Source organism: Portunus trituberculatus, chromosome 24, assembly GCF_017591435.1.
Source record: "Portunus trituberculatus isolate SZX2019 chromosome 24, ASM1759143v1, whole genome shotgun sequence".
Lineage (NCBI taxonomy): Eukaryota > Metazoa > Arthropoda > Malacostraca > Decapoda > Portunidae > Portunus > Portunus trituberculatus.
Window position 1 is genome coordinate 1,964,644 of NC_059278.1, and position 22,500 is coordinate 1,987,143.

Here is a 22,500-nt window from a genome sequence, read left to right on the forward strand (position 1 = left end):
TCACATAGAAAAGCTGAATCTAGGTTAGGTTAGGTTAGGTGAAGTGGATGTGCTGGTTAGGTTAGGTTAGGTGAAGTGGATGTGCTGGAAAGACTGAGCAAGACTGGTGGAATGTGTGTGGGTGGAGGCAGTGAGGAGACGAGGGTGAGGGGAATGATGAGAGTGGCAAGGGGAGGTTTATCATTGAGTGCTTTGGAGAGAGAGAGAGAGAGAGAGAGAGAGAGAGAGAGAGAGAGAGAGAGAGAGAGAGAGAGAGAGAGAGAGAGAGAGAGAGAGAGAGAGAGAGAGAGAGAGAGAGAGAGAGAGAATGCAAGGTGGAATTCGTACTAGTTTACGATTTTATTTACTGTGTAGTGGCAGGAAGAGAAAAAGAGTTGTATGAAAGACGAATTTTAGTTTTATTGAAGTTGTATGGAATTACACAAAGAGGATTTAAATAAAGGAGAGAAAAAAAGATATCTTGTATGTGTAGAGATAGGAAAAAAAAGGGAGCACTCTGAATGTGTAGTGGGAAAAAAAAACGTGTATTTTACAAGCGTTACGAAAAAAAAAGGTAGCATTTTTTTGTGTAGAAGGGAAAAAATAATAATATATATATATCGAAGGGGAAAACAAGGAAAGAAGGAAAAATTTTGTTCAAAGGAGAAAAGGATAGAAAAAAAAGAGCACTTTGATTGAGTAGTGGGAGGAAAAATAATAGTATATGTATACGGAAGGAGAAAAAAAAAGGAAGGAAGGAAAATTTTTGTGTTAAAGGGAGAAAAGGGGTATTATAAGTGTATGGAGGAGAAAAAAGGTATTGTGTATGTGTTATAGGGGAGGGAAAAGTGAAGTTTGAGTTGCATAGAGATGAAAAGAAGACATTACAGTGACATAGAGAGGGGAAAACGACATTTGAGTTAGATAGAAAGAAAATAAAGAAAAATTCAGTTATATGGAGGAGAAAAAGGGAAAATACGGACATTTCAGTTGAATGGAAGGAAAGTAAAACGGAAATTTCAGATGTATGGAATGGGGAAAAAAAAAGGAGACATTTAAGTCGTAGATAAAAAAAAAAAAAATCCGCATGAAAAAAAAAAAAAACCGGAAATTGAAGTTGAATAAGAGGAAGAAGAAAAATTTCATGTATATAAAAAAAAAAGGAAATTTCAGATGTATACAAAAAAAAAAAGCGACATTTGAACTGTATACAAGGAAAAACTAATGAAAACTGCATGAGTGTGCTTGAGAGAGAGAGAGAGAGAGAGAGAGAGAGAGAGAGAGAGAGAGAGAGGTGGCTGGCAGGGCTGTTAGCTAAGTTAGGAGTTGGAATGCGGCGATGTGTTACGAGTGTCCACCGGCAAATATATACCCTAAGAAAAGCTACATTCGAGGTGTATTGAGGGAAGAACTAAGGCAAAACGCAAGACTGTATGCTTCAGAGAGAGGAGAGGTCCTTGGCAAGGCTGTTAGCTAAGTTAGGAGGAGTTGGAATGCAGCGATGCGTTATGAGTGTCCACGGGCAAAATACTAAAAAAGGCGACATTTGAGGTGTACAGAGGGAAAAACTAAGGCAAACAGAACGATTGTGTGCTTGGGAGGGAAGAGAGAGAGGAGAGGTTAGTTGAGTTAGGAGTTGGAATGTGGCGATGCGTTATAAGTGTCTGCGGGCAAAATACTAAAAAAAGCTACATTTGAGGTGTATAGAAGGAAAAACTAAGGGCAAAAAGAAAAATTTTGTGCTTGGGAGGGAAGAGAGAGAGAGGAGAGGTTAGCTAAGTTAGGAGTTGGAGTGCGGCGATGTGTTGCGTGTGTCTGCGGGCAAATATAACTCGCAATATTGGGGTGTGTTCTAATCACGCCTCGTAAATCATTCTGCCTCCTCCGCTCCTTGACGCTTTCAATATCACCTCTCCCACTTATTACCACCTCCATTTAATTGCAACCCCCTCCTCCTACACATGCCCACCTCCACCACCCTCACCTCCACCTACCCTTACCCCTTACTCCCTCACTCCTCCTCCTCTTCCTTCCCGTATTTATAACCCGCGCGTGCAACACCTGAACTAATTACAAGGCCACCTGCGAGTTAGAGTAATTACAATATATTTACGATCACTGCTGATTTCGCTAACGTGTCACCTTCACACCCCCACCATTGGACACACACACACACACACACACATATACATACATAACTATTACTATTAGCACATGACACTTAATGCTACAAAAAAAATAATAATAATAATAATAATAATAATATATAAAATAAATGGCCAAAGAAAAAAAAAGGTCAGAGTAAAAAAAAAATAACAATAATACAAATAAATCCGAGGTTTCGAGAGAATAAGTAAGAGAACATAACCATTTTTCACATCGACTTCTGGGACAGTAAAAGAGGACAACCAGGAGAGGACAGGGCGAAGATAAGATGGAGCCACTTTAACTTGTTTCCTGGGACCGAAATCTTGCGAGGTGGAGGAAGAGGAGGAGGAGGAGGAGGAGGAGGAGGAGGAGGAGGAGGAGGAGGAGGAGGAGGAGGAGGAGGAGGAGGAGGAGGAGCATGACGACGACGACGACGACGACGAAGGCTCAGGAGGAAAGAAGAGAAAAAAAAGTCCGCCAAGTTGGCCTCTCCATTACTGTCCTCAAGTCGAAGGAGGAGGAGGAGGAGGAAGAGGAGGAGGAGGAGGAGGAGGAGGAGAAGGAGAAGGAGAAGGAGAAGGAGGAGAAGAAGTAGAAAATAAAGAAAAAGAAAAAGAAAGAAAAGAAAAAAGAAGAAGGAGAAGAAGAAGGAAGAAGATGCGGAGACAAAGTGAGGGGGGAGAGAAAGTGAGGGGGAAGGACAAGTGGAATAGCTGACAACATGACAAGACGGAGGTTTCGGAGAGAAAGAGTGCGGAAGAACGAAGAAAAAGAAAGAGAGAACGAAAGAAAGAAAGAGAGAAGAAGAGAGAGAGAGGAGAGAGAGAGAGAGAGAGAGAGAGAGAGAGAGAGAGAGAGAGAGAGAGAGAGAGAGAGAGAGAGAGAGAGAGAGAGAGAGAGAGAGAGAGAGAGAGAGAGAGAGAGAGAGAGAGAGAAGGCTTGAGACGGACTGTGTAGGAGTTTCAAAGAGCAAATGATGGACGTGGAAGAGAGAGGAGGTGAGGGAGAGAGGGAAGTGAAAGAGAGAGAGGCGGAGTCTGAGAGGGATTACAAGAGGAATGAGCTGGAAGAGGAGAGGCGACAGGAGGATGAGGAGAGAAGAGGGAGACTGAAAGGGGGGATGGAAGGGAGACAAAAGGAGATTGAGAGAGACGAAGAAAGACAGAGTGAGAACCAGAAGGAGATGAAGAGATCCACAAAAATACGAGGGAAATTATCAAGATTTCAGGAAAAAGAGCAAAAAAATATGAGAGTAAAGAACACAAAAGGAAAATATAAAAGAAAATAAAAAATAAGAGAAAATAAAAAAAAAGTGAGAATGAAAGGGAGATGAAAAGATCCACAAAAATACGAGGAAAATTATCAAGATTTCAGGAAAAGAGCGAAAAAAATGAGTAACGAAAAAAAGGAAAATAAAAAAAATTGAAAAACGCAACAAATAAAGAGTGAGAACGAAAGGGAGATGAAGAAATTAACAAAAATACAAGAAAAATTATCAAAAATGCAGGAAAAAGGGAAAAAAATATAAAAGTGAAGAACAAAAAGGAAAATAAAAAATAATAGAAAAAATAAAGCAAAAAAAGAGAGAGAACGAATGGGAGATGAAGATTAATAAAAAAATATAAGGAAAATAATTAAAAATACAGGAAAAAAGGAAAAATATATGATAGTGAAGAATAAAGGCAAAACATATACAGAAAAAAAACGAAAATCTACAAAAAATGTGGAAATAAGAAGATTATCTCTGACCAAAATAGAAAAAGAGAAAACGGAAAAGAAAATACAAAATAAAAATTACACAAACGTATCAAAAAGAAAAAGAGAAGAATAGAAAAAGAAAGAAAGAAAATAAAACAGTCAGCAAGAAAAACACAATTAGAACAACAGAAAAAAGAGAAACATCCTTAAAAATAAATACACATAAAAAGGAAAACAAACACACACACACACACACACACACACACACACACACACACACACACACACAGGTACAACTAGCCAGGTAGACAAATGAACCCTCTCACACCTGCCACCTTTCAGAAAACACACACACACACACACACACACACACACACACACACACACACACACACACACACACACACACACACACACACACACTCACTACCAAACACAATCATTACCTCAAATTAAAATCTTCGGAGACATTAACTAAAAGAAAATACAGAACGTTGAATTTTTTTTCCTTCTCCCCTGAATTTTTGTTTCCCAGACTCAGTGCAGCAGTAATAAAGGTGCACATTAGGGCTAATCAGGTGCCATTAGTCATCGCAGTGCAGGTGTGGTACAGGTGGTGTGTGTGCCAGTGCCGGAAGAGGAAAGGTTAGCTTAGAACTGGGCACATATATGATAGGGTGTTGGTTGTAAGACGTAAGGAAAGGAAGGGAAAGGAAGGGAAAGAAGAGAAAGAAAAGGAGAAGAAAGAAAAGGAAAGAGAAGGAGGGAGATAAGATGAGAGGAGAAGGAAACAATAGCTTAAGGGATGAAGGTAAGTGGAGATGAAGTAAGGCAAGGCAAGGCAAGGCAAGGCAAGGCAAGGCAAGGCAAGGTAAGATAAGGTAAGGGATAGGAAAGCGAAGGAATAATAAATGAGGGCATGGTATTTGAAGGCAAGAAAAGACAAGGAAAGGAGAGAACAATGAACTGGAAAGCGAAAAAAAATAAATAGAAAACATGAAAGAAAAAGAAGGGTAAATGAATCTTATGAGATGGAGGAAGGGAAGGGAAGGGATATGGGATGGGATGGGATGGGAAGGGATGGGATGGGAAGGGAGGGGAAGGGTAGAAGAGGAAAGTGCAAGATAATATATATGATAATGGAAGGGAAGGAAAAGGACGAGAAGTCAAGAAAAAAAAAAAAGAATGACAGCGGATGGGTTAGGAAAGAACGAAAAGAACAGGAGAAAAATAGAGACAGGAAGAAAAGAAATAAAAAGGAAAAGGAAAGGGAGAGAAAAGAGAGGCACAGGGAAGGGGAAGAGGAGAGAGAAAAAAAAAGTAAAGAGAGAAGATCAGAGAGAGAGAGAGAGAGAGAGAGAGAGAGAGAGAGAGAGAGAGAGAGAGAGAGAGAGAGAGAGAGAGAGAGAGTTTTCCCTTTCATATGGTAAGAGCAAGCTGCATTTGTGTGTTAGTCAATCACTTTTCCTTCCAAACACGTCATACACAAGATAACAAGACACACACACACACACACACACACACACACACACACACACACACACACACACACACACACACACACACACACACACACACACACACACACACACACACAGGCAGATAAAAAAAAAACAGAAAACGGGAAACAAAAGAAAATGCAGCATGTGAAAAGAATTATAAATAAATAAATAAATAAAAGAAAAAACATTTACAATTTAATCCAAAGTGAAGATATTGAATAAATTAATTGGAATAGAGAAAACGGAGTCATGAAGGGAAAACTCATCTATTTTTAAAGCTGCCGTCTATTCAAATAAGGATAAAAAATGAGAAAAAAATAAATCCTTACCTTATTCTCTTCCCCAAAGGAATGGCGCGGCTCACATTATCCTTATCCTGACTTCTCTCTCTCTTCTTCCTGTTCTCTTCCTTATTTCTCTTCTCCGGACTGGCGCTTTTCTCCTTACTGCGTCTCCTCTCCTTCTCCGCACTTCTCCTATTCTCCCTCTCCGCTAGTCTCCTCCTTTCCCTTCTCTCTTTATCTTCCAGGGATCTCCTCTTCTCCTCCTCCTGTGGTGTTCTCTTCTTCTCTCCTCCTGGTGTCTTTTCTCTAGCGCTCTTTCTCTTCTCATCTATCTTCGCTCTCTCATGGTCAGCTCGGCGCACTCTCCTCTCCGCTTCTAGTTTTTCTCCCCTTCTTTTCTCTTCTCTCTGTGTCTGTCCTTGGTTTTCTCTTCTTCACCCTTCCTGCTTTCCTTCACCGGAGAGCGACCTGTTGGAGGGAAGACAAGGAGGTTAGTGAGTCAGTGTTATGCTGGTAATTGTCTTGGGAATGTGGAAAAGATGCAGATGAGGAAGAATAATAACTTAACCTCCTCAGTAGCATGATGCGTTTCCATATTCATTCTGCTTACTATTTGGTGATTTTATACAAAAACTTATGTGGGGGATTAAAATAGTGAAGACTGTGGCCATTAATGTTTAAACTTCCATAGACCCTTCTTAATGTCAATAAAATGGTCTAAATCGTATCCAAAACTCATGGTAAATATGTGTCTCAGTTTTGAATGGGTTAACTTCTTCAGTAGCATGACGTGTTTCAGTATCCATTCTGGTGACTATTTGGTGATTTTATACAGCTTCAGAAGGTTAGGTTGGGATTAAAATTGTGAAGACTGTGCCCACTAATCTTTTAACCTATAAAGACTCTTCCTATGTCAATAAAATGGTCTAATCATACATCAAACTCATGGTAAAAATGCGTTCCAGTACTGAAGGGGTTAAAGAAGATAAACAAAAAGAGAGAAGAAATGAAGGAAGAAAGTACAAAATCAAGAACAAAAGGAAAGTGAAGGAGGAGGTAAAGAAAAAAAATGGAGAAAGACAAGGAAGGGAAAGAAAAGAAGAAGAGAAAAAAGTAAAAATCAGAAATAAAGCAAGTCAAATGAAAGGGAAAAAATAAGGGAAAGGAAGAAGAAAAGAAAGAAAAAGGAAAAGAAAGGAGGAGGAGGAGGAAGAGGAGGAAGGAAAAGGGAAAGGGAAAGGAAAAGGAAGAGGAAGAGGAAGATAAAGAGGAAGAGGATGGAGGAGGAGGATGGAGAAGAAGAAGAAGAAGAAGAAGAAGAAGAAGAAGGAGGAGGAGGAGGAGGAGGAGGAGGAAGACCACCAGCAGCAGCAGCAGCAGAAGAGCCATTAAATTAAGAATACAACGTGGAATATGACATTGGGGATTTATTATCGTTATCATTCACTCTTGCAATGGCTGGACACAATAATGATATACAAAAGCACACGCCACATTGTTTGGTGAAAGCTGATACACTGCCTGTATAAATTCACCCTAAATTAAATTACCCAACCAATAAAGGATCTCAACGCGAAGTATATGCAAATCAACAACAAAAAAAGGGATAATTTAATAAAGGTTTTCTTGAATTATGAAGCAAAAATTGAAAAGTAATATATATCTTAGTGACATTTTCGAGTGTGGAAATAAAAAATCCCCCTTCTTGAGGCTACCACTATAAATAAAAGTGCCTACGCCACTAATGGGCGGAAACTGAACAGCGCTTCCTGCACACCCTTCAAAGCATAAAAAGGACGCTATAGGCCTCGACGTAAAAAAAAAAAAAAAAAATAAACAATATAAAAGACGTTTAATAAAAATGGTTTTCTCGAGATTTAAACAGAGATTTTCAGTCCGTTAGAGAATATATAAATAGAAAAATGAAATAAAAAAGGATCTTGAATGAAATCTAAGCAAAGGATGAAAGAAATAGGAAAAGAAGGAAATAAAGCTGATAATTCGGCTCCCTTGAAGCAAATCCCCCAAAAAAGACAAATCCTGATACAAATATACACGAAAAAAAAATCAATCTCATACTCATATATACACCAAAAGAAAAAAAAGAAAACGAAGCAAAAAAAAAAAGTTCTTGAATCAGAAATGAAAAAAGGAAGAAAAAGAAAGAGAAGAAAATAAGAAAACAAACCAAAAGGAGAGTTCTTGAATCAGACACCAAAAAGAAAAAAAAAGGAAATGAAGAAAAAAAAAGAATTCTTGAATCAGACACGAAAAAAAGGAAGAAAAAGAAAACAATAAGAAAACAAAGAAGTAAAAATTAAGTTCTTCATTCAGACATGAATAAGAAAGAAACAAAAAGAAAAAAGAAGAAAAATAAAACGAAAAAAAAAAAATTCTTGAATCAAAACACGAAATAAGAAAAAAAATTAAAACAAGAAAAAAAAATGAAAACGAAAAAGCAAATAAAGAAGACTTCTTGAATCATTAGAAAAAAAAACCAGGAAAAAAGAAGAAAAATGCAAAAAAAAGAATCAAACACGAATCAGACACGAAAAAAATATGAAAAAAAAAAAATAAATAAACCAAAAAAAACCTAAAAAGAAAACCACTTGAATCACACACACACACACACACACACACACACACACACACACACACAAGCAAAGGGTAAAAAGAATCCTTATCGAGTCAGACACACGTCCCAGCAGTCTCGCCTGACCCAGAAAAGACCATCAAGCCTTAACTCTCTCCAGTCAGGTTCCCCCTTCAACACTATCACATTTTCTTTACGAAGTTAGCCCATACTTGAGGAGCGACTATACTAAACCCACCCACCACCACCACCACCACCACCACCACCACCGCAGCCATCAGGATCATTACGCTTACCTCTCTCTCTCTCTCTCTCTCTCTCTCTCTCTCTCTCTCTCTCTCTCTCTCTCTCTCTCTCTCTCTCTCTCTCTCTCTCTCCCACCCTCTCTCTCTCTCCACCTCTCTCTCTCTCTCTCTCTCCCACCCTCACTCTCCCTACCCTCACTATCTCTCCCCACTCCCCCTCTCTCTCTCCCTCTCTCTCTCTCTCTCTCTCTCTCTCTCTCTCTCTCTCTCCAGCCCTACTTAACCGGTATCCCATTAACATCAGCCTCCTCTGAGCCCGTCACACGCGTAATCACAAAAGTGTCACGCATGCAAATTAAAGTAACGAGACCCGACTTTTTTCACTCCAGTTCTACGTCTCCATTATTCACTTCACTCATTCTTGCCCATACGTGGTGAGTGCTGGGGAGTTTATGGTGTGTGGGGGGTGGGGGTGGTGGGAGGGAGGGGGGAGTGTGTGTGTGTGTGTGTGTGTGTGTGTGTGTGTGTGGGTGGGTGGGTTGGTGGGTGTGAAGGGGCATTATATCCGTCTGCATCTTTGTCTCTGTATTTTTATCTCTGTCTCTGTCTCTGTCTATGTCTCTCTCTCTCTCTCTCTCTCTCTCTCTCTCTCTCTCTCTCTCTCTCTGATATACTCGAATTTTGAATTTTGCGCCTTTTCGTCTTTTTTTCACTTTTTCTTTCTCTCTCTCTCTCTCTCTCTCTCTCTCTCTCTCTCTCTCTCTCTCTCTCTCTCTCTCTCCAGCAGCACAGAAATTATGGAAAGTGACGTGAATGTCGTGACTTTTTTTACTAAATTAACTTGTGAAAAGTGGAACAAAATGTGAAATATGAGATCATAAAATTATATAAAAAAAAAAGGCTATTTTATTAAGTAAGAAGAAATATGGATTTATTTTTTGTGAACGTGTGTGTGTGTGTGTGTGTGTGTGTGTGTGTGTGTGTGTGTGTGTGTGTGTGTGTGTGTGTGTGTGTGTGTGTGTGTGTGTGTGTGTGTGTGTAGCACGAAATTACTATCATAAATAATAAAAGAAGACTATAAAACGACACACACCACCAGAACCACCACCACCTCCTCCTCCTCCTCCTCCTCCTCCTCCTCCTCCTCCTCTTCTATTTTTCTTTTTCCTGGCCTTTACTTACTTCCTTCCTTCCTTCCTTCATTTATTCATTAATTTCTTTCTCCTTCCTAAATTTCTCTACTTTCTTTTCTTTTTTTCCTTTCCCCTCTTCTCTCCACTCTTCTTCCTTCACCTCTATTATTAAATCTTTCCCTTCTCTCTCTCTTTTATCTATTCTTCCTTCCTTTCCTTTATCTCTCCTTGCTAGATTTTACATCTCTCTCTCTCTCTCTCTCTCTCTCTCTCTCTCTCTCTCTCTCTCTCTCTCTCGTTCACCGCTGTCTCATTTTTCTCTTCTTTGTTGCGGACTAATATAGTTTCTTCCTTCTTTCTTTATTTCTTCTTTCTCTTCCTCCTTCCTCATTATAATTTGTCCTTTCTTACCTCTTGAGTTTCCTCCTCTTTCCTTTCTTCCTAACTTTTACCACGAAAAATTTCCCTTCATTCTATTTTCCTCTTTTTAAAACTTTCTCAACTAATCTCTCTCTCTCTCTCTCTCTCTCTCTCTCTCTCTCTCTCTTTAATTTTCTCCTATTTAAACTTCCTTTCTTAATTGTTTTCCTTCATATATTACGTTATTCTGCATTCCTTCCTTCATTTCTCTCTATTGTTTTTTTTTTTTGGTTTTCTTAATCTCTATTCTATACTTTCTTTTTCTTTTATCATTTCTCCCTCCATTCTCTTCCTCCTTTCTTTCCTCTTTGTTTCTCTTCTTTCATTTTGTATCTGTTTCTTCCATTCTTTATTCCCTTCCTTCATTCCTCCGTCCCTTTTTTTCCTTTTCTCTCTCTTCTTTCTTCTATATCCTTCTCCCTTACTTCCTTCTTCTTCTTCTTCTTCTTCTTACCTCAAATAAGATCCCCACTCTATTCCTTTTGTTCCTTCTTTCCTTCCTTTATTCGTCTTTCTCCCTATTCCTTTCTCTCTTACTTCCTTCCCTCCTTCCTTCTTGCATCTCTTCCTTCCTTTCGTTTCTCCATTCCTTTTTCCTTCCTTCTCTCTCCCATTTCTTTCTTTTTCCTCTCCTATTCCTTTCTCTCTTACTTCCTTCCTTCTTCCACCTTTTCCTTTCCTCTTACAAGATCTCCATTCCTTCCTCCATTTCTTTTCTCCATTTCTTTCTCTATCTCTTCCTTTCTCCCTATTCCTTTCTTTTTCCTCTCCTATTCCTTTTCTCTCTCCCTTCCTTCCTTCTTCCACCTCTTCTTTCCTCTTCCAAGATCTCCATTCCTTTCATTCTTTTTCCATTCCTTCCTCCATCTCTTTCTTTCTCCCCTATTCCTTCCTTCCTCCTCCTTCTTACACCTCTTCCCTCCCTCCAGTGAGAGTGAGAGGAAACACAAAGCAGAGAACACGAGGGGGGGGGGAAATTAATAGAGAAGGAAACAAAGTTAAGCCAACGGGGAAAAGAATAGCAATGAGTGTCACGAAATTCTCTTCCTTTCACTTTAATAATGTCAAGACGAACTAATTAGGTGACGGTAATTAAGCTGTAACCAGGGCCATTAATCATTACACGTCTTACAGGCTCTCTCTCTCTCTCTCTCTCTCTCTCTCTCTCTCTTTATACCATGTGGGCTTTTCACGGGAATTCATGGGGTAAAGGGGATACTTTTTGTGGTGCCTCCTATCTCAAAGCCCACCCGCTAGGAAACCGCTGCCCTGAGTGAGAAAGCCCAACCTACACTCGGACCGTGGACAGGATTCGAACCCGTGCGCTTGGAGACTCCTCGGACCCCAAAACATGCATGGTTCCACTGTACCACGGCGTCCTTCTCTCTCTCTCTCTCTCTCTGATCCTTCCTTCCATTTTAACCCTTTTCTAATCCATAATCTTCTTTTTAATCAGCCTCATTTATTCGTAAACAACCTTATCACGGAAAAATTCGATCTAAAATAACTCTCTCTCTCTCTCTCTCTCTCTCTCTCTCTCTACCAGTATCGACAAAATATACTCGCTCACCCTACCAGTAATTGACATGATCGCCCCATTCACCCTATCAAAGGTTAATTGTGAGATATATCGTCACCCTTCAAAAACTGACCACATGTACTCCTTCACTCTTAACCCCTTCAGTACTGGGACGCATTTTTACCTTGTTTGTGTACGATTAGACCACTTTATTGGCATTAGGAAGGGTGTATGGAGGTCAGAATATTAATGGTCTCAGCGTTCACTATTTTAATCCCCCACAGGAGTTTCTGAAGCTGTGTAAAGTTACCAGATAGTCAGCAGAGTGAATATGGAAACGCATCGTGGTGCTGAAGGAGTTATAGAAATGGAATGAATCACGTCGCTCACCCTAATATTATCTATCAAAAATGAGTAATTCCTCCTAAATTACACTAGCAAGACGTGCACCCTCAGCAAACACCCTATCACAACACCCTAAATAACCTTCCTTTAATGAATGAAACTTAAAAATATGACCTCACCCTGCCGAAACTGACCCTAGACAACCTAACCTAACCTAACCTAACTTCACCCTAATACCCTTTTTGCCATTTAGTTTAACCCCTTCAGTACCATGGCGCGTTTCCAAATACATTCTGCTTACTATTTGCTGATTTTATACAGCTTCAGAAACTCATGTGGGGGATTAAAATAGCGAAGACTGTGGCTATTAATCTACTGACTTCCATAGACCCTTCCTAATGCCAATAAAGTGGTCTAATTGTATATAAATCTCAAGTTAAAAATGTGTCCCAGTACTGAATGGGTTAACCTTATCTAATGTAGCCCAAATGTAAACTCACCCTGAAGCCATTACCTATCCAACCTAACCTAACCTAACCTAACCCATCCAATGTAACCTAACCTAACCTAACTTAACCCTAACAATTGTTCACCTCAATAACTTATTTTCTTAGCCACTCACAACCAACTAACCTTCCCTTCCTTCCTTGCCAACACTCTCCCTCCTCCTCTTCCTCTTCCTCCTCCTCCTCCTCTACCTCCTCCTCCCTTCACCAGCATCCCACGAGGCGCTTTTTATGAAGGCATAATGATAGGGGAGGAGAGAGTAAAAGAGAAGGGAGAGAAGAAGAGAGAGGAGAGAAGGCAAGGAGATAGAAGAAAGAAAGGAAGAAGAGGAGAGTTGAGAAATTAAAGGGAAGGAAGGAATATAGAAAAAGGGCAATAAGAGATAAATGAAAGATTGGAAAAAGAAGAGGAGAAAAGGCAATAAATAAAGGAATATGATGTAGAGGAAATAAAAGGAAAGGAAAAAAACTAAAAGAAGAGAGAACAAAGAAGATATGAGAGAAGAATCGAAAGCAAGAGAGAAAAGAAAGAGAGAAGACAAAGGAGAGACAAAAGGAAGGAGCAGTAAAGGAAAGAAAGAAGGGAACAAGAGGAGGGAGAGAAAAAATATATACATGACAAGAGAATTGAATAACGAGAAGAATTGGAAGGAAAGAAATGGAAGGAAAAAAGAGAGAGACAAGACGAGAGGAAAAAAAAAAAAAAAAAGAACAAGGACATAAAGAGGGAAGAGATAATTAAACAAGAGGTCGTGATAAAGAAGAGCATGAAACAAAAACCAGGATAAAGATCAAACGAAGGAAGAAATTAAACAAAGCGAAGAGAGATCAAAACAAAAATGCGAAACGAAGGAAATAAAAATAATTAAGAAAAACAACAAAAAGAACTTAATAAAAAAAGATGAAAGGTGAAACAAAGGAGTGAAGAATTAATGAAAAGAAAAGACAAAAGCGCAAAGGAAGAAAAAGATCACAGGAGGAGAAAATATAAACACGACACAAAGGAAGAGAAACGACGCTAAAAGACTAAAAGAACAAAAATAAATGAAGACAAAGGAAAGGAAGAAAGAGAAATGAGAGAGAGAAAAATAAATAGAAAAAAAATAGTAAAACGATAAAAGGATGAAAGAGAAATGAAAAGATAGAAGTAAAGGAAAAAGAAAAAACACGAGGAGAGAGAAACACGATGCAAAAGCACTAAAAAAAGAAACAAAGCCAGAAAATGAGCGGGAAAAAGACGAAAAGATAAAGAAAATGAGAATAAATATGAAAAAAAAAGAAAGACGAAAAATAAGAAAATAACACGAAAACCAAAAAAAAAAACAAAGTAAAGAAAACGGAAAATGGAAGACGAAAAATAAGAAAAAATAGGAGAAAAAGAAGAAAAATGAAAGGAATAAAGAAAAATACGATAAAATGAAAATAACACAAAAAATGAAAGACATAATAAAGAAAATCGAGAAATGAGTAAAAAAATGAAGAAAAGAAGAAAAGAAGGAAAAAGAAGAAAAAAGAGAAAAATACGAGATAAAATATGAAAAGTAAAAGAAAAATAAAGAAAATCAGGAAATGGGAAACAAAATGAAGAAAAATAAGAAAAGAGGGAAAAGAAGAAAAATTATGGAAAAAGAAGAGAAATGAGAAAAAGAGGAAAGAAAATACATTACATATGGAAAAAAAACACGAAAGCCCAAAATGCAAAAAAAAGAGAAATGGAAAAAAAAAAGAAAAAAGGAAAAAAAGAGAACGAAAAAAAGAAAAAGAGGCAAGGAGAAAAAGATGAAAAGGAAAAAGATGCAAAAAAAAGAAGAAAATACAATAAATAAAAGAAAAAACAAAAGGAACAAACAGGAAAAGGGGAAAACAAAAAGAATAAGAAGAAAAGAAGAAAAGAAAGAAAAAGAAGAAAAGATAAAAAAAATGCAATATATAAGAAAAAAATCCAAAAATATGAAAAAAAAAATAAAATAAATAAATAAATAAATAAATATATATATATATATATATATATATATATATATATATATATATATATATATATATATATATATATATCACACGCAAAACAATTTCCTCTTCACTCAGGCGGCAGTTTAATGGGCGTGGCAAAACCTAGTCTAACCTAAACCAGCATTACGCCCACGCCCACAGTAACATGCCCACTACTGCTACCTCCCCCCCCAATGCACGTTTATGCAGCGTGTTCAACGGAACCACTGTCTCCTTCAACTTACGTCACAGGTAAAATTTAATCAATGCCCTAACACAGGTGCTCTCTCTCTCTCTCTCTCTCTCTCTCTCTCTCTCTCTCTCTCTCTCTCTCTCTCTCTTCACAAAAGGATCGTGTAAGTATTTATTTTTTCTTTTCTTCTTCTTCTTCTTCGTCGTCGTCGTTGTCGTTGTTCTCCTCCTCCTCTTCCTCTTCCTCCTCCTCCTCCTCCTCCTCCTCCTCCTCCTCCTCCTCCTCCTCCTCCTCCTCCATCCTCTTCTTCTTCTTCTTCTTCTTCTTCTCTCTTCCTTCTAGACTTTTCAATGTTTTAAACACAGTTGCTCTCTCTCTCTCTCTCTCTCTCTCTCTCTCTCTCTCTCTCTCTCTCTCTCTCTCTCTCTCTCTCTCTCTCTCTCTCAACAAAAGGATAATGTAAGTATGTGTTTCTTTCTTCCTCTTCTTCCTCATCTACTATTCCTCCTCCTCCTCCTCCTCCTCCTCCTCCTCCTCCTCCTCTTCTTCTTCCTCCTCCTCCTCCTCCTCCTCCTCCTCCTCCTCCTCCTCCTCTTCTTCTTCCTCCTCGTATTTTTCTTCTTCCTCTCTTCCCCCAAGCTTTCCTTTACCGAAGAGTAATTTCAATGCGTATAATGATAAATAATTGGTTCCTGCCCACTGACCTTTTTCTCAGTACAAGGTCAGGCTGATGGATTTATGAAGGCCGTGTATGTGAGGGGAAAGAAAGAGGGGAGGGAGGGGAGATATTTTAAATGAAGGGTTTCCATGCACGCTTTATTTTTAGCATTATGTAACCTAACTCGACTTAATTTGTTATTTTTCCATATTTGACCTGATTTTACGTAATAATTTTCCCTGGCTTGATTAATCTTACCTTAACGTTATTTTTTTATTTTTCATATTTGATCTGATCTTACATAATCGTTTTCTCTGGCTTAATTTTACCTTTCCGCTACATTAATTTGCCTTACATTGACTAATCTATACTAAACTAACTAAACTTTACCTAAAATTACCTTGGAAAATGTGTAGCAGTAAGACAGGTGAGTATAAAGGTGGTCGAGAGAAACTATTCCTGATTCAGCCAAGGTTTCTCCACCACTTTTATAACTACCTGGGAAACTTAACCTAACCTAAAGTAAACTAAACTATCCTAACCCTAACCTAAACTAACCCAACCCAACCTAACCTAACCTAACCTTCCTGTCCTTTAGGGGTTAAGGAAAATATGTTTGTATGAATACCACCTGTGTGCCAACAAAATTATATAAAAAAGATGAACTATAAAATACCAAAGAGATATAAACCCAACCCAACCTTGGAAAATTATTAACCTAACCTAACCTAACTTACCTTAACCTTACCACACATAACCTAACATAGTAAACAGCTTGCCTACCTTCAAAGACACCCACACCCACACCCACCCCACACACACACACACACACACACACACACACACACACACACACACTACCTGCTCACACCTGGTCCGCCACCCTCACACCTGTCTCATTAGCAACACCATAACAAGACCCAGACAAGAAAAAAAAGGGAAAAAAAAGAGGAAAAAAAGTAGCGGCATGCAGGAGGGAAGAGGAGAGGAAAATAGTTTATATAATTAAACTTTCTTATGAAAAAACTTACAGCGCAGTACATGGAAGGTTATCTTTTTTTCTTTTTCTTTCTTTTTTGCTTTCCTTTTCACTTTTCTCAACAGTTCACAAGGAAAGGTTAAGAGGCGTGACCTTGGGGTGATTGTGAAGGACAGACACGCACACTCACGCACACACACACACACACGCACAAGCACACGTACACGCACACATACTCGCACATTTATATGAAACTAATCAAAGAAAAAAAAAATGAAAATGCCAAAACTAATTTATGCAGAGAGAGAGAGAGAGAGAGAGAGAGAGAGAGAGAGAGAGAGAGAGAGAGAGAGAGAGAGAGAGAGAAATCAATGTTAGGACGTAAATGGCGCCAAATATGAAAGAATTAATAAGTGAAGGAAAAGAGAAACTATAAAAAAAAAGAAGAGGAATAGAGATAATACACACACACACACACACACACACACACACACACACACACACACACACACACACACACACACACACACACACAGACAGAAATTCCACGACAAGGATATTTTGAGTGTGGTATCTTTGGCCTTGAAAACTCTATGCATATTTCTTTTTTTCCTCTCTTATTTTTTTCTCCTTTTTATTCGGGCAGGTAATATGAGAGCGCTATTACTGGAAGGGTTTGGAGGAAGAGGGGTCCCAGAAGTGCCCGCCCGCAGCCTCTTCAATGGGCGGAGATGAGGGCGCTGAAGACACAAGCCCCGGGTCGCCTCACAACTATATATGCAATAATAATGTATAATATTATGCATGACTTTCCAAAGCATATTTAGTTTTTTTTTAGCTTTTTTTACCACATGAGAGAGAGAGAGAGAGAGAGAGAGAGAGAGAGAGAGAGAGAGAGAGAGGTTATTCGTACTTATTCCAGTAATAATAATAAGGACTGGATAGGTGTAAATTCTTTCTCTCTCTCTCTCTCTCTCTCTCTCTCTCTCTCTCTCTCTCTCTCTCTCTCTCTCTCCTTTCACACCTCGGCGATATCTTTCAGGCCGTGGGAACTTGTGTCTCAGTGTCACGACTTGCAAATACTTGAGAAAGCGTATGGAATTTCTGGACCAACTCCCTGATTCAATGTTTCCATCTCAGGATTTGAACCGAAATTCCCTGAGTCAGCTGGAGAGAGGCAGACGACAACCACCACCACTACTATCACTGCCACCTTCACTGCCATCACTGCCACCGCCACCCCAACCACCATCACTACTACTACCGCCATCACCATCATCACTGGTACCATTACTATCTTTCTACCACAGCTAAGACTACTACTACTACTACTACTACTACTATTACTACCTTTACTCCTTAGCACGACCATCTACTACCAACACAACCAAGTCTGATATTTGCAGTAACCGTCACTGCTTCTACTACTACTACTACTACTACTACTACTACTACTACTACTACTACTACTACTACTACTACTACAACTACAACTGCTATCAATGCCCACTAGTATGACCATCTTCTACCGCTACCACTTCTAGTATCAACAACAACTACAACACTACTACTACTACTATTACTACTACTACTACTACTATTACATTAATATGACCAGCACAATCACTACTGTTATCATTACCAGAGAGAGAGAGAGAGAGAGAGAGAGAGAGAGAGAGAGAGAGAGAGAGAGAGAGAGAGAAAGCAAGGATGGGACGTAATAGATAGTAAAGGAAGAAAGAGGTGAAATAAAGGATAGAAAGGAAGGAGAGGATAGAAAGAAGGGAGGGAAGGAAGGAGGAAGGAAGGAAGGAGGGAAGGAGGAAGAGGTGGTTCGGAAGGCGAGTCTCGTTTAATATTCTTGTTCATTATTTATGGCGGTAATTTTGGGCTACACACACACATACACTACAGTTATCGCTACAGCCAGGCCTATTGTAGTATCTCAGGCCGCAGCCATTACAGCCACAGCCAAAAATGCTGAAATAATACCCACAAGAACCAAACTCACCACCAAAATGCGCGCCTTGTAAAACTATTCTCTTGTGGGTAGATTTTATTTATTTTTTATTTATGTGTTAGTATTATATAGTTACAAAGATGACTGATCTCTCTCTCTCTCTCTTCAGTGTTGGGACGCATTTCTACCTTGAGTTTTGGGCACGATTAGTCGACTTTATTGACATTATGAAGGCTCTATGGAGGTCAATAGATTAATGTCGAGAGTCTTTACTATTCTAATCCCCACATAAATTTTTGAAGCTGTATAAAATTGCCCAAATAGTGACCAGGACGAATATGAAAACGCGGCATGGTACTGAAGGGGTTTAAAAAAATGAGTGAAATGTTAACTTATGAACAAGAACTAATATAATGTAACTACTTGTACCTGTTTCCTAAAGCTAACCCTGTCACTGATTTTTGGACACAACCACACCGGGGCAATTTTTTTTTCTTTTAATATATACCATGTGGAGTTTTCACGGGAATTTATGGGTTAAAGAGGACACTTTTTTGCGGTACCACCTATCTAAAAGCCCACCCGCTAGGAAACCGTTGCCCCGAGTGAGGAAGCCCTGCGTACACTGGGACCGTGGACAGGATTCGAACCCGTGCGCTTGGAGACCCCTCGGACCCCACAGCACGCATGGTTCCACTGCACCACGGCGGTTAACCCTAAAATTTAACCCCACAAAATTAAACTAAGAGGATTTACCATCTTTCTCAACACTATCTCTCGAACAAGAAGATAACAAGTTAAGTGTATCAATCAATAACGATAAAGACACACAGACTGACTAAAACAAAGTAAAACAAACAGGTTCCTCCACCAAAACAACCGTTCCAGACCCAGAAATGAAAAACAAATGGATAAATGATTACGAAAAAATGAATAAATCAGTTTGTAATTAAAAGAAAAGCTTCGAAAAGATTAAAAAAGCAGACGCACAAAGCAATTCCACCAAAACCAATCAAGTCTAATTTGCCAATAATAAAAATAATAAATACATAGAGAAATACATAGATAAATACAAACATAGACAGACAGACAGACAGACAGATAGATAGATAGAAAGACAGACAGACAGACAGACATAGATATTTAGATAGATAGACATAGATAGATAGATAAATTGATAGACAGACAGACAGATAGTTTGATAAATAAATACACGGATAGATGGATAGATGGATAAACTGATCGATAACAAAGAAGTGAAACTAGAATCTAAAAGGAGATAAAAACAGATTGATAAAATGAATAAAAATATAACAAAATAAAGAATCCTAACCAAAAATAGACAGATAAATACAGATGCCAAAAAAAAAAAAAACATGGAGACAGGTATATAGACAGAAATATATAGAAAAAAGAAACATAGAACAAAGGTAAAGGGATAAATACATACAGACATAGGTATATAGACAGAAATATATATAAAAAGAGACATAGAACACATAGATAAAAGGATAAATACACAATAATCTGGTAAACTGTGGAACTCTGGAACTCCCTATCCGCTTCTGTGTTTCCAACTTCTTATGACTTGAGTTCATTTAAGAGGGAGGTTTCAAGACATTTATCCTTTTTTCTTTTTATTTTCATTTTCATTTATTTTTTTTTTTGCTAACCCTCTTGGACCTACAAGGGAATTGGAAACTAAGTGGGCATTTTTGTTTGTTTTCTGTTATCACTTACCAAGTTTTCCCATTACAAAAATAAATAAATAAATAAAAAAATAGAAAAAAACACAAGTAAACAACAATCAAGACAACAAGCCAACACAAACACACATGAACCCACGAGCAAAGTCACCTCTAAACCTCAAAAATAACAAAACAAAGAGAGAAAAATACCCGAAGTACCAAGTCAGGTGTCGACAGGTGAGGTGGGGCCAGCCAAGGAATGCAGGTGATACGGCCCTTTGTTTCATCACTCACCTGGCACGCCTTCCCCTTCTCCCCCCTCCCAAACACACCAGGCTGGCGACCTGAACCCCCCCTCCCCTCCCAGCCCTCAGACCCGTCCCAATCATGCTTCAATTACGTCGCCACACCTGAGCATGACGTCTGATTTTCCTGCAGGTATTCACGACCTAGATAAATCTCTCTCTCTCTCTCTCTCTCTCTCTCTCTCTCTCTCTCTCTCTCTCTCTCTCTCTCTCTCTCTCTCTCTCTCTCATCTCGCTTTTCCTTTGATCCAATATATATCTTGTATTAATCCATCGTTTCTCCCTGCTAATCTCTCTCTCTCTCTCTCTCTCTCTCTCTCTCTCTCTCTCTCTCTCTCTCATCTATCTATCTCAACCTCGATCTCTTCTCCATTTTCTTTCTTCTCATTTCTAAAGTAAACCCGTTTAATCCACTCCATTGCTGGAAAAGAGGAGGAGGAGGAGGAGGAGGAGGAGGAGGAGGAGGAGGAGGAGGAGGATTAGTAAGGTGGATTGATGAGGATAAAGATAAAATGGTTAGAGAAAAATGTGTCGAGAAAAACGAAAGGCAAGTGAATACAAAATACAAAAATGGCGAGAGAAAACGGGAAGAGGCAACCCCGATGCAGGGAAATAAACAATAATGGAGGTTAAAGAAGCAATAAAGGGAGACAAAATATACTAACAGGCTCTTAAAACGCAGAGTAACGGGCTATTATTGCGCCACTTGAAATCCTTGAAAACATTTAAGTCTCCCCTTCCATGTGAAAATAAACCAACCTTCTCCCATTTTCTATTTACGTCGCATTCCATTTTCTTCCATGCAAGCTGGTTCCGCCTTCACGTCACGCCGCTTCCTGCCGCCAGCCAACATGCTCCTCTCGTTTCTCGTTTTCTGAATCTCCGCCAAGCGCCACAACGCCACAATGTTATCTCGGCTAACCTTGCTTAATTCCTGCCCAAAATTCCCTTATTCCGCGTCCGCGTCCTCTTCCTGTTCTTCCTCCTTCTCCTCCTCTATTCCTCTTTCATTTTTCTTATTTTTTCCTTCTTTGTCTTCTCTTTCTTGATCTTCCAAAATTCTCTTATTCCACATTCTCTTCCTGTTCTTCTTCTTCCTCCCTTCCTCCTATTCCTCTTTCATTTTCTGTTCTAGTTCACCTTTATTTTTCTTTCTTCTTTCTTCTACGCACCTCTATTTTTTCATCATCTTCCTTCTTCTACTCACTCTACTTTTTTCTTTTTTTAATTCCTTGTCATCCACCTCCTCTTCCTCCTCCTTCTTCTTCTTCTCCTTCTCCTGTTCCTCTTTAATTTTCTCTTCTATTTTTCTTATTTTTATTCTTTGTCTTCTTCTTCTTCTTCTTCTTCCTCCTCTTCCTCCCCCTACTTCTCCTCCTGTTCCTCTTTCATTTTCTCTTCTATTTTTCTTATTTTTATTCTTTGTCATCATCTTCCTCTTATTCCTCCTCCTCTTTCGTGGTCAATATCTTTCCAAAATTCCCTTATTCCATTTCTTCTTCCTGTTCTTCTTCTGCCTCCTCCTCCTCCTCCTGCTACACCTCTTTCATTACTTTTCCTAGTTTTCATTTTTTTTTTTTTTCACGTCATCTTCTTCCTCATCCTCTTCTTTCGTGTTCAATATCTTTTTTCTTGATTATATTTGTTTTTCTTTCTTTTCTTCTTCTTCTTCAAGCACAACATTGTCTTTCTCATTTAATTCCTCTTCTAGTTTTTTTTATTTCTTTTTTCATTTTGCTCCTGGTTTTCCTTCCTCCTTTTTCTTCTCCTCCTCTTCACGTTTATTCTCTTCATTTGATTATTCTTTTATTTTTCTCTCTCCTCTTCCTCTTCCTCTTCCTCCTTCATTCTCTTCCGCGTTCGATTCATTTTCTATCTTTTCATTTATCTCTCAACCTCTTCCTATTTTTCCTCCTCTTCCTTCTCCTCTTCATACTCATTCAATTCCTCTTTTTGTTGTTTTCCTTCCTCTCATCCCCTTCTTCTATATCCAAACTTTATCCTTCCATCTTCTCTTAGTCATATTACGTTTTCCTCCCCCTCCTCCTTCTCGTCCCCTTCCTCCTCTTACTTCTTCTTTATATATTGCACCTGTTATTTCCTTACTCTGAACTTCTCCTCTCCTTCTTTTCATTTTTTTTATTTTCATTCTTACTTTTTTATTTATCATATCTCCTTTATTTCTTTTATGTTTATTCTCTATACTTTTAACCCCTTCAGTACCATGACGTGTTTTCATATTCATTCTGGTTACAGTTTGGTGATTTTATACAGAGACTTATGTGAGGGTTTAAAATAGTGAAGACTGTGGCTATTACTCTTTTGGTCTCCATAGGCCGTTCCTAATGTCAATAAA

At 38.7% G+C, this 22,500-nt stretch overlaps 2 protein-coding genes across 2 annotated transcripts in view; both read right to left on the reverse strand.

Moving 5' to 3' along the window:
- LOC123508110 (microtubule-associated protein futsch-like) overlaps positions 1-6,016 on the reverse strand; it is a 243,258-nt gene extending 237,242 nt beyond the window's left edge. The window contains exon 1 of the mRNA XM_045261592.1: positions 5,657-6,016. The gene's annotated coding sequence lies outside the window, so the exon portion shown is untranslated. The remainder of the gene's footprint in view (positions 1-5,656) is intronic.
- The window catches only part of LOC123508113 (FK506-binding protein 3-like), a 119,107-nt gene continuing 102,551 nt past the window's right edge, over positions 5,945-22,500 (reverse strand). The window contains exon 3 of the mRNA XM_045261601.1: positions 5,945-6,079. Within this exon, the coding sequence (XP_045117536.1) occupies positions 5,988-6,079 (92 nt within the window). The 3' untranslated portion in view covers positions 5,945-5,987. The remainder of the gene's footprint in view (positions 6,080-22,500) is intronic.